Consider the following 12,717-nt stretch of genomic DNA (forward strand, 5'->3'; position numbering starts at 1 on the left):
ATGATCGTGAGGTCGTGAGAGTGAGTCCCACTCTGGGGAGTCTGTTTGTCTCTCTCTTTCTCTCTGTCCCTCCCCCACGTCTCTCTCACCTCTCTCTAAAATGAATAAATCTCAAAAAGCAGTGAGCTAACAAAAGGGTAAAAAGCGACAGAAGTGGAGTTACCATGGGGCTCATAAACATGAGGAAATGGGGATTCCTGGGTGGCTCAGCGGTTTAGTGCCTGCCTTCGGCCCAGGGCTTGATCCTGGAGACCTGGGATCGAGTCCCACGTCTGGCTCCCTGCATGGAGCCTGCTTCTCCCTCTGCCTCTGTCTCTGCCTGCCTCCCTGCCCCCTCTCTCTGTGTGTCTCTCATGAAAAAATAAAATCTTAAAAACAAACACAAGGAAGAGAGGAGTCTTGTATTCTCCTTGACTTTTTTTTTTTTTTTTTAAAGATTATTTTACCTGAGACAGAGAAAGAGAGCACACACGCTACAGGGGTGTGAGCAGGGAGAAACAGACTTGGGGCTCAATCCCAGGACCCTGAGATCATGACCTGAGCCGAAGGCAGGCGCTTAACCGACTGAACTACCCAGGTACCCCTCTCCTTGACTTTGTTGTTTTTTTTTTTTAAAGATTTTATTTATTTATTCATGAGACACACATGAGAGTCCCTTTCCTTGACTTTTTAATTCCAATTCCAGTCCTGTACTTCATCACATGAGCCCCTTTCCCCTCCTTTTGTCTGCACTACTGTGAAGGAGACTGTGCCCTGCAGCCACAACATCCTCCATACTCCTGGGAGGAAGTGTGAAGGAGATGCCTGATGCCATCATTCACCCCTCCAAACCAATACCCTTCCCTTCTCCACCCTGTCTGGATCTGGTGGGCCAACTTGTGTTTTGTGGGGGTTTTTTGGTACAAAAAATGGTTTTATTAAAGCACAGGGACAGGGCACCTGGGTGGCTCAGCAGTGGAGTGTCTGCCTTTGGCTCAGGTCATTATCCTGGGGTCCGGGATCAAGCCCACGTCGGGCTCCCTGCATGGAGCCTATTTCTCCCTCTGCCTGTGTCTCTGCCTCTCTCTCTTTCTGTCTCTTATGAATCAATGAATGAAATTTTTTTCTTCAATGAATGAAATCTTTAAAAGAAAAAAAAAAAAAAAGCAAGCTAGCAAACAGGCAGAAAGGACCCGTGCACAGGCAGAAAGAGCTGCCTGCAGGCCAACTTGTGTGAACTTCACCTCCTCTCTATCCCTGGTTCCTGGTGGGGTTCAGCACATGGGGAGCCTCAGAAAGGCCAGAGATTAGAAGGTGGGAGGGGAAGGAAACTGTGGTGTGTATCCCCAGCTTCCTTCTGCCAGGTTGCCATAAATTAACTCCATCTCTCCAGGTAAGGCCACAGCTTCAGCCAGGCCATCCTCTCTGTTATCCAGCCACCCTTTCCAGGCTCATGTCTTTGGAACTATGGATGAAACGGGCCCCTCACTGTTGCTGGTCCCAGGGGATGGCACTCTCACTCCTGGTTTCCCTAAAGCTGCCCACACCTTCATACATAGTCCTGATTATTAATAGTCCCTCTAGGAGCCTGACTGACATGGGAAGACGGTACAACAGAGGAGGAGAGGGACAATCTTGAAACTGGAGGGACAGGAAACTCAAGTAATTTGTGCCTGATAATTGTAGATTGCCAAGCTGCACTACTCCAGGAAGCATTTTTCACATTGGGATGGAATTGTATAAACTATGCTCCTGCTGACAACTGCAGTTTTCCCTTAAAAATATCAAATGAAGTCATGCTAAGAGAGAGGGAGGTAAAAGGATGGGGCAAAGAGGGTTCCTTTATATCTGAAAGACACCTGCAGCTGGACGGAGAGCTGGATGAAGTTAGGAACTATATCTTGTTGTTTTTACAACCTTTCCAAAACTTCTTGTTGGGGTAAAACATATATCCCATAGTTATACCATATCATTTAACATATCATTTTACATAGTTCAGTGATTTTTGCAAACTGAACACACTCATGTAATCAGTACCCATACAAAGAAACAGGACATTACTAATGCCCCAGAAACTTCCCTTGTTTCCTGGTTAACTTACTAACCCTTTACGCCAAGGGTAACCCTATCCTGACTTTGAACACTATGGATTAATTTATCCTGTTCTTGAATTTTATATACATAGAATCAAATAATATGTTCCTCGTATTTGGTTTCTTTCATTCTATGTTATATTGGTAAGGCTTATGGATGTTGCTTTAGCATGTGGTTGTAGTTTGCTCATTCTCATTGCTGTATGTACTATATGAGTAAACAACCACAAGAGATTTCTCCATTCTATTGTTAATGGGCATTGAGGTAAATTCTAGTTTTGGGCTATGAATACTCCCACTAGGAACATTCCTGTATGCATGTGACTTTTGATGAACAAATGTACACATTTCTGTTAAGTAGATACTTAGAGTATTTATTTATTTATTTATTTATTTATACTTAGAGTATTTATTTATATTTATATTTAGATATTTATCATTGCTAAATTGTAGTGTATGTACACACTTAGCTTTTGTGGATACTGCCAAATGGTTTTCCAAAGTAGTACCAATTGACCTGCCACGTGCTGGGCATGAGAATTTCAACGGGACCACACGTTTTTATTGGCATCAATCCAAGTAATCTACGTTCCCAAGAAACCCAGGCATGGGAGGTAATCAGGCAGATGACTACATTGGTCCTACATTGGACTACCTTGTAGTCCAAGGTTGAAGGGCAGAAAATTGTAACATTTTCATTTCATTTGACATGAAAGTGGAAGGAGTTGTGCCCTGGGGCTCTTGCTGACATTGGAAGCTGGACTTATTGATAGATAGCTTAGAAGAAGAAACTAGAAGTTTAGATGAGTTTGAAGCACACAGGCAGAGATGTAAGAACATGAGAGAAGAGAGGTGTGAGATATTTTGGTCAAAGAATGAGCTTAGAGAAATGTTGGATGAGTTGAGACTGAAGCTTGAACGAGAGCAGCTTCAAGCTGGAGAAACTTATAATCAAGGTCACCTTGACGCTGGCCCTGAGAGTAGAGAGGAGGGCCCAGGAACACAAACGGGGTTATTTCAAGAAGATGAAAGAGAAATAGCCTGGAAGTGGCAACGGGGAACTAAGTCCTTGACTGGCCCCATGTCCTCCAGTCTTTCAGCCACTATTTCTATTTAAGAGTTCCTTTTTATATTTCTTTCTTGTTCCCTTTTAACTGGTTATGTCACTCCCGCCCCCATCTTCTTGTTATCACTGTGCCAGGAATTGTTCAACGTTATCTTCTTTGGTGTCTCTTTTCATTTTTTTCCTCCTCATGCTGAACTTCCTGGCCCTCTGCCTCTGAGTCTTCAGGATTCAAGATGACAACTTCAACAGAAAACAAAGACAAGCATTCCTTATTACTTTTCTGCTTTCATCTGAAGCCTTGGCTGTACGGCCAATATTTAGAACTTTATTTTTGCCATTTATTCTATTCTACAGTTTGCCTTTTCCATTTGTCCTCCAAATTATTTTGGAATAGTGGCTTTTCAAGGTTTTATTTATTTATTTTTTTGTTTTGTTTTTGTATTTTTTTTTTCCACTGGAAGCTCTTTCAAACAATATCTCAGTTGAAACCCTATATATGGAGCAGGGAAGTGGGGAGCTGTTGTTATGAGGTGAATGACGCCCCCTAAGGTTTAGCAGTATGCAACCTGCACAACTGTATGCAGTGCATGTCAGACATTTCTTTTTCTTTTTTCTTTTTTCTTTTTTTTTTATGTCAGACATTTCTTAAACATACCTTCAGATTCTCTTGTACCTGTCTCTTATGCCAGTCACAGCAGTGGCAATTAGTTTTGTGCAGACTTCAACCAGTCTCATTCAAGTATGAACTGACAGTGCATACCTCAGCCCAAACCTCTCACTTCTGCCCTAGAACTTCCTTCCTCCTCTAGGGCAGGACATCCTTGAGAAGAACCCCTTGACAGGCACATGCACAACCCAGAAGTACAGGGGAGTGAAGGCTCTGTCCTGTGACTGTACTTGACCAAAGGGAGATGGAAGCAGCTGGGTAAATCTCGCTTTCTTGCCCCAGGAAGATGGTCCTGATGTGCATTTCATGAGATTTCTCAGCTGCCTCATGGGAACTAAACACCCAAGTGTCTATAGGGTTGACTAACTCTATTGTGCATTCTTGCGTTAGCTCTCCCTCCTCCAGCACTCCTGCTCCTGGGAGTCACACTCCCAGATTAACTACTTAGATTTCAGCCACTGTCTCAGGCTTTGTTTTCTGAGGAACCAGCTGGTAAACACCCCATAATTTAGCCCCCTGAAGGGTAGGGAAAGCACTTGCAAAGCACTTCAGTGATTCCCCTTTGTTTGAAATGATTCTTCTGAAATAAAGTTATGTTGAGATAGTTGGTAGATCTTGACTACAGAACTGCCCATTTTTCTTAGAGCTTAACACGTTATTTGCATTTCGTGTGTATACATGAAAGTTCATCAGACAGAAATTGAAATGGGCCATTGTCATGGTCAAATCAATTGGTGTGGAAAACACTGGATTTTTAGTGGAGAGGTATAGAAGCTCTAGCCCCTCGAGAATCTACTTGGCCTAGTTTGGATTTTTGCCTTTAATAACAGATGAGAATATGGGTTTAGGTCTCTAGGGCTTTCTATCTACACAGCGTCTGAAAGTTTAAAAACACACACCATTAGCACTTGCCTCATCTTTCCCAAACTGGAGGTTGTCACAGTTCCTTTAAAGAATTAAGACGGTGCTTCGGAAGACAGCAGTCACCTCCCACACCCCTACTCCTCCAGACACCCAGGATACATCTTGTGTATACTTAAGCTGTCTCTGACACACATAATTTCTTTTTCATCCCTGAGTAATCAGTCTTTTTTATCCTCTTAGCAAAGAGAACAGTATATTTTTGAACAGAAAAGATTGAGAGGAAAGAAAAAGAAAAGAAAGCCCTCTCCCCCAAGAAATTTCAGTGTAAATTCCCACAGAATAGCAACAAATAAAAGATGGTAAGGAAAAAACACAGAAGTTTCTAGAATGAGGGTATATGTGAAGTGCTGGTTGAGGATCCAGTCCTATTTTGAACATTTTGAAATTGTTTTTTCAAGTTCTGTTGTTTGGGGGTTAATGATGCTGCTGAAACCCTATTGCTTTGAATAGGAGGGATTAGTTTTTCTATTTCAGGATTAAGGTCAGTTTTATCAGGCTGCCAATCCTGTCAGCAATCCTCAGTCCTACAATCATTCTGCTGTTTTCAAAATCCTCCCTTGGGCTGCTGGCCCATTGAGCCCTACACTTATTCTTTTAAATATTACCAAAGGGGAGAGTATTAAGCATGAATCTACTCTAAGATACATGGAGGGTTTGCCCTAACCTTTCATTTCCATGAGATTCTTTTTGTTAAAGATTTATTTATTTTAGATAGAGAAAGAGAGCAGAGCCTGATGTGGGGGCTTGATCTCACAAACCTGAGAGCATGACTTTATAGAGGAAACCAATAGTCGGATGCTTAACTGACTGCACCACCCAGGCACCCCATTTCCATGAGATTCTAAAGACACAGAGGAAAGAAGGAGAACTGCACAGGCCTCTTTGAGGGTGTGGTAGATTGATAGTAAAGATAGCCATATTACTCACCCTTCTCTTTACAATATGACTTTGAAACTTTTCCCAATAAGAAGTGGAGTGTATTTCCTTATGTCTTGAATTTGAACTGGTCCTGTCTCCTGTTTTGGCCTTTAGACTAAGGGAGAAGCAGTGAGCCTAGGAGAGGCTTTGCATGCTTCCACTCTTTCTGACTTTGCCATGAGAAAAAGTCCTGGTCAACCTCCTGGACGATACCCTATAGAGAATAATAGCTGGCCAACTCTCAGAGGCTAAGCTGCCCAGCTGACCTGTAGTTGACTATAGTCATGTGAGGAACCTAGCCAAGACCAGAAGAACTCTCAGCTAAACCTGGCTCAAAATGCCAAACAGCAGAACTGCAAGCTAAATAAATATTTATTGTTTTAAGTCACCATATTTTAGGGGCAGTTGGTTACAAAGCAGTAAGAAAACTATTATAGAGGGTTCACAGCCTCCACCATACTGTTTGGATCTTTTGTCTAGTTTGCCTGATTATCACTAATAGTATTGACAGCAGTGAAAACAATATATAATATTAGGACTGTAGAGGGTCCACCTCATTTAGGACATGACCAATGACAAAAGCAGTATTAATGCTATTGACTTTCATGACCTTTGGATAGAAATCAGAAAGACTAGTTGAATTTCAATGGTGAAAATTTTAGAGCACATTTTTCTACAACAGCATTTTTTTTTTTTTTTTTTGGCGGGGGCGGGTGTTGCTCAGAAGCTGGCATGTATCTCATTAGAATGTATTGTCTGGGGCAGGGCTTCCCCAGAAGCAGACCCTGAGACAAGAATTTCAGGTTAAGTAGTTTATTTGAGAAGAGATTCCAGGAAATACAAATAGTGAGGTGGGAAAGAGAGAAGAAAAGACAGCCAATAAATAGTGATAATTACCAGGCAAGGTATGTGAGAAACTGGAGATTGATTCTGTTAGGGGAACTCTGACAGACAATGTAGAACACATAGCTCGGGGCTACCCCAAACTGAGGCCAAGGAAACTGGGCATCTACTCACCAATGCCCATCCACCTTTGGTTAAGGACTGCTTCCCAGGGCATTAAAACATGAGCAGTTCTGGAGTTCTTTCTCCCAAAGTAGAGAATTTCAGTGTTCTTCACTGCAAACAGCCTTTTGTGAGTAGGGATAAATGCTCAGAGGATATGAGCAGGGCATTAGCAGTGTTTAGTAGAAGGATTATGGGCCACATTTTTCTGAGTTGCTTGTGGAAAGAGGATCATGAGCTTAAGGCAGGAAGTCCTCTGAACAGAGTAGTCTTGAGGCTGTGTTATGGCAAGATGCTGGAGGAGCTAAGGATGGTGAAATGATGGCGGAGGGGGGGGACATCAGCTGGTGGTACCCCATCTGGGATTGGGATTCTGGAATAGTTAGATACCTGGATGCTTTGGCAACTCATCCTGGAAATAGCTGTGGGCATTGGAGTTAACTGATTTTTTTTTTCTTTAAAGATTTTATTTATTTATTAATGAGAGATACAGAGACACAGGCAGAGGGAGAAGCAGGCCCCATGCAGGGAGCCCAACGTGGGACTCAATCCCAGGTCCCCAGGATCACACCCCAGGCTAAAGGCAGCACTAAACCACTAAGCCACCAGGGCTGCCCCATTAACTGACTTGTTAATGGTTTACTTTTCTTTGTTTCCCAAAGTGTCCTGCATTCTAGGAGATAGATTTGGGTTTCCAAATCCTAGATGGAGAAATTGAGATACATGACTAACTTGCTTGAAGGTAAACTAGTATGTCAATGATTGTATGAAGAACACTCAGAGTGAGAATTCCTTTTTTTTTTTTTTTTTTTTTTAGAGTGAGAATTCCTAAATCTTGGAGCTTGAAGTCAACACTTTCTCCTCTCTTAAGACAATTTGACTTGATGTTCATTCCTTGTACACTGTTTGTTTCATCCTCTGTACTTGCCTCCTTCCTCTCTGAGCCAAGGGTTTTTCAGGTTTCTTCTGGACAGTGTGGGAAATAGTTAAAATCAGTGTTTACTGAGTTACAGAGGAGGAAATCCAGTATTACTAAATGAAAAGATATAGTTTGTACATTTGTTTCTTCATTCCCAACCACTGCTTCTCAAATGAGTTCACCCTGGACATATCATTTTGGTTACTCCAAATCTTGAAGAATTTTCTACTTAAACTTCATTTATCTGTGAGGTCTTCCTCCAATGATTCTGTCTTAAAATAATACCGTCTCCACCTTCTGAACTCTTTTTCCCCTTCACTGGTTACGTTTCTGTGTGACATGTAGAATCTGATATACTTCATGTTTGACTTATTGATAGATTACCTATCATCCCCAGCTTGAATACAAATTCAATGAACACTGACCATTTTCCCTGTTCCCTCTGCTGCCTCTTTCCCTCCCCTTGCCACATGTACTCCCAGTACTCAGAACAGGGCCTGGCATAGAAGCTCAATAAATATTTCATCAATGAATGAACAAATGAATCAAAGGTGTTTACCAAGACTTTTGGCTAATAAATCCAGTACATTTGTCTTTGCTGTTCTTTGTGAAGCAAAATATCTCATGGAGTTTCCTGGCTAGTTGAATTGAGAGAGGTACAATCCTGGATTTATCTTCCAGGCTTCCTTATAGCTTTGGAAGTACACATCTGGTTTGAATCCTACCTATATCACTTAGTAGCTGAGAGGTCTTGTTCAAATAAACTCTTAATTTCTTCTTCCACAAAATGGGCTAATAATCCCCATTTTGAAGCATTTTTTAGGAGGTTTATTTGAGTCAACATAAATAAGGTACTTAGCCCAGTACCTGGCATGCAGATGATCATCAAGTATGAATCTTGTTTCTTTTTTCCTAATTTCAAGTGTGGTCATCAATTGGCTGGCCAATCAGTGACACAAAGATCGAACGCAGCCCGGGTGGCTCAGCAGTTTAGCGCTGCCTTCAGCCCAGGGCCTGATCCTGGGGACCTGGCATCGAGTCCCACATTGGGTTCCCTGCATGGAGCCTGCTTCTCCCTTTGCTTGTATCTCTGTCTCTCTCTTTCTCTCTCTCTCTCTCTGTGTCTCTTATGAATAAATAAAATCTTAAAAAAAAAAAAAAAAGAATGGGAAAGTTGGTCAAAGGAGATGCTGAGGGAGGATGTCAAAGAAGGAAATCTGAAACTAGAAATGCAGGCAGGCCCTTAGGATCCGGGGCCCCCTTTTACCTCCTGGTTGTTTATAGAAAGACCATGGATGAGGGAGGCAGAAGATATGGCCTTGCCCCAATCATTGTATTTCTAATGTATTTCCTGAGTTGGTTCCTACCCAAAGCTGATTCATCTCTAGAGAATATGTCCTTTAGCCAAAAGGAACTGACTGCATAAGAGTTGAGGCTGGAGAAACTCAATTATCCAAGGAAATATGTTTCAGAATGAATCATATGATAAACCTTAAAGCAAAATTCCAGTATGGGGTTTTATTACTCAAACAATGTGGAAATACACCTGACTGAGAGGAGATGGAATTTAGGACAGAATTTTCTAATATGACCCATGTATTGACCCCTTAGCAGTTTTGGCATATGCAGAATATTTATCCACTTTCTCCTTCTTCTAGCAACCACTCTACTACCTTAACTTTCAAATAGAAATGTGTGGTATAGTTGTTGAGCATCTGGGAATGTCCAGAACTTGTTTTGAGGCTTGGGAAGACGGTGAATAACTGCAAACATTTACTGAGAATGATGAGTTTGTCATCATTGTTTCCACTACTTAACTTCTCTTAGAAAACCTTGAGAACTACTTTCAAGGGTGAAATTATTTGGTGGCCAGTCAAGGCAACTAGGACAAATTCATCTGTATCACTATTATGGGGTAGAAGAGAGAGGCAGAGGAGGAGGTGGAGGTGACGGAGGTGATGGTGATGTTGGTAAAGATGGTGGTGGTGGCAGGTGATACCATGGCTGAGGAGATGGCAATGATAAAGATGGAGACTCTGAAGGTATTAGGTAAGATAAAGGAGAGGTTGCAGAGCAAGTGGAGAGAAGGTGGTGGTAATCAAGGCAGTAGTGGCAGTGGTGGAGGTAGGGCTGATACAGGTGTTGATGGAGATGATGGTGGTGGAAGTGTTGGCTTTAGTAGTGACAGAGGCAATAATGGTAAAAAATGGTGATATCAAAAGAATTGAAAAATGTCTGCACAAAAACTTGTACATGAATATTCATAGCAGCATAACTCATAATAGCCAAAAACTGGAAACAATCCAAATGTCCATCAATGGATGAATGGATAAACAAAATGTAGTATCCACACAATGGACGTTATTTGGCCACAAAAGGGAATGAAGTTGTTACATGCTACAACATGGATCAACTTTGAAAACATTATGCTTATGTAAAAGAAGCTAGACACAAAGGCCACCACATTTTGTATAATTCCATTTTATGAAATGCACAAATAGGCAAGTCTATAGAGACAGACATAAATTAGTGGTGGAAGTGGGATGGGAGTGACTGCTAATAGAATGGGGTTTCTTTTTGGGGTGATAGACATATTCTAAAGTTAGATTGTACAACTCTGAATATACTAAAAACTACTGAATTATATACTTTAAATGGATGGATTGTATAGTAAATCAATAAAGCTAATAAAAAATTTTTAAAAAGTGGAGGTAGCAGTGGTATGGTTGTGGAGGGTTCACTTTTGGTGGTGGGATTGGACTGGGGAGAGGAAGGAAGAGTTGATTGATACCTGATATACCTAAATCTATGTAGGATCAAGTCTGAGTACCAAAGATTTTTTTTTCCATAGATGTTTTTCCATCTTCTGGAAACTCTATTTTCTCCCGTAGCTAACACTGAATCCACACACAAATATTTCTGAAACAGATGATAAAAATCAAGTGAAGTGTCACCTGCTGGAGGAATCGTGTCTAAAAGGGATATCTTTGTTTTTTCCACACAATGTTCTCAGCACACAGACTGGCTTCTGAGAAGCAATGGGATGGAGTGGCCAGGCTTCCTCTTCTCACGTGAGTGCAAAGTCAGATGGAGTCCATGAAGAAATTAAAGCAGACATCTGGGATCTATAATTTTTAATAATTTTTAAACTAGCTACAAAATGTCAATCACTTCACAAACCGACAGAGGAGACAGGAGGAATTTAATATTACATGCTGTAATGATATTTATCTCACAGTTTATCTATATTTCATTCATTTATATTATTTTTTAAAGATTTCTTTATCAGCTACTAAATATCTCAGCAATTTGGTGTGCATAGCTCTAGATTAAGCAACAGAGAATTGTACTGATAACAAACCACAGGGGGATATGGTGATTAATAAGAGTCAGCCTTATAAAATTTACATCTCCACACTGTTTCACAGCAAGATTGCTTTCTCCAAAACATAGCCTTCAAAAGCAGCAAATAAATCCTATATTACATTCATTTGACATAGTTCAGCCAAACGTATATTTTGCTGGAAATGATTAAATGGTGAGTGTGTCAAATCCATCTTTTTTAAAATTCATTTTTTTAAAAAAAGGATGATTATGATTAATAAGTCTATATATTGACAGAAAGAAAGTGAAACTACTTCAGTTTTGCTGGTATAACTTAATCTTGACAGTGTCTCAATACTGAGCATGCTTTGTTGTTGTTTTGTTGTTTCTGCTGTTGTGTGTGTGTGTTTTCTCATCAGTATGCTACTGTCATGGAAAGATTTTGTTTACGTAGGAATCTAAAAATCTATTTAGTTCTCATGCATAAATGCATAAATCACATCACTTTTAGTGCAATGCCTGTAATGTAATTCCACATTGTCTAATTATGAAATCATAAAGACAGATGACAGCCATGAGGAACCAAGGACAGCAAATTTTGAGAGTTTCAGAGCCTGACACCCAAAGAAAGTATAGTGACAGTAGCTCTGTGGAATGTCACAGTTTTACAAGAACAATACTGTGTATTGAAAGAATCAACAGCACATTGAGCATTCCTAAATTGTTGTCATTCAGCAAACACCACTGAGGAGAGAAAAGGAAAAATAAATCCAAGACATCTTATGTAGGGAGTCAGAGCCACTAAATGACTACTATATACAACCTTTGGAAAGAAAGAGACTCGGAAAGAACAAAAGACACATAATATTTTGGGGAAGCTGATGAATGACACAAGACAACATTCACAATGGGGGTGGACTGATATGTGTATGTGTGCAGACCTACTAGGTAATACGATGAGAAAAGCATGAAGGTGCTATCTTGCCCAACAGCATTTGGAAGAGAACACAGGTGGGCACATTTAACCACTCCCCAGCATCTTTGTTGCACGTTGGTTGGCCTCATCAATTCTGGTTTTGTTGGAATCAGCCTAGAAAAAAGGAAAAAGAAAACAGAATTTAGGTTGCCTTTTGACATTCCATTCTTTCTTCTGGGTCTCTTCAATTGCCCCCTTCTTGAGGGAAGGCATCTTGAAACTTCTCCTGTCAGAATTGACCCTTTCTTCTTTTGTCATCCCAGAATAATTGCTTGTGGCTCTACTTGGACATGATCATAGAAGCTTGGTTCCCATGACTGTCTTACCTTACCGGAGAGCACCCTTTTGAGGACAGGGTTACCTCATTTATCTTTCTCTATTGGAATAGCACCCAGTGATGTCTATGGATGGCATTCACATCTGCAGGATTGAGTTGAATTAGCACCACTTAAACAGCTGGGTTCAGATCATGGCTAACTTATTAGCAGAGTCACTTCAGGCCACTTACTTAATCTTGGGGCCTCAGCTTTCTCGTCTATAAGCTGGGGCAAAAAAGAATCCTGCTAACAAGCATGAGTGTCTATATCCTGTTCATTCAACCTTGACATCGAGATTGATATAACTATGAAGTATATACTATTATTAATTCCTTTTTCCAAATGAGGAAACCAGGCAGCCTGGAGCTAGAGTCCACACTAGTAATCACTATGTTAATCATTGTTGTAGTACTTAGGTCTGCTGTGAAAATGAAATGAGTTTGTACATATAATGTGCTTTGAATAATTTTTTGCAAAGATTAAGTGCTCAATATATTCTATCTTGCAATTATTGTTATTGGGTGAAAAC

The 12,717-nt window shown here is 40.7% G+C and overlaps 1 protein-coding gene and 1 long non-coding RNA gene across 3 annotated transcripts in view; one reads left to right on the forward strand and one right to left on the reverse strand.

Annotated features, from left to right (window-relative positions):
• The window catches only part of LOC140618096 (uncharacterized), a 124,432-nt gene that overhangs the window by 72,118 nt on the left and 39,597 nt on the right, over positions 1-12,717 (forward strand). The window lies entirely within an intron of this gene.
• The window catches only part of SNAP25 (synaptosome associated protein 25), a 78,371-nt gene continuing 76,344 nt past the window's right edge, over positions 10,691-12,717 (reverse strand). For both annotated transcript variants that reach the window (XM_072800081.1, XM_072800082.1), the window contains exon 8: positions 10,691-11,985. In XM_072800081.1, the coding sequence (XP_072656182.1) occupies positions 11,917-11,985 (69 nt within the window). In that variant the 3' untranslated portion in view covers positions 10,691-11,916. The remainder of the gene's footprint in view (positions 11,986-12,717) is intronic.

Source organism: Canis lupus, chromosome 26 (assembly GCF_048164855.1).
Source record: "Canis lupus baileyi chromosome 26, mCanLup2.hap1, whole genome shotgun sequence".
Lineage (NCBI taxonomy): Eukaryota > Metazoa > Chordata > Mammalia > Carnivora > Canidae > Canis > Canis lupus.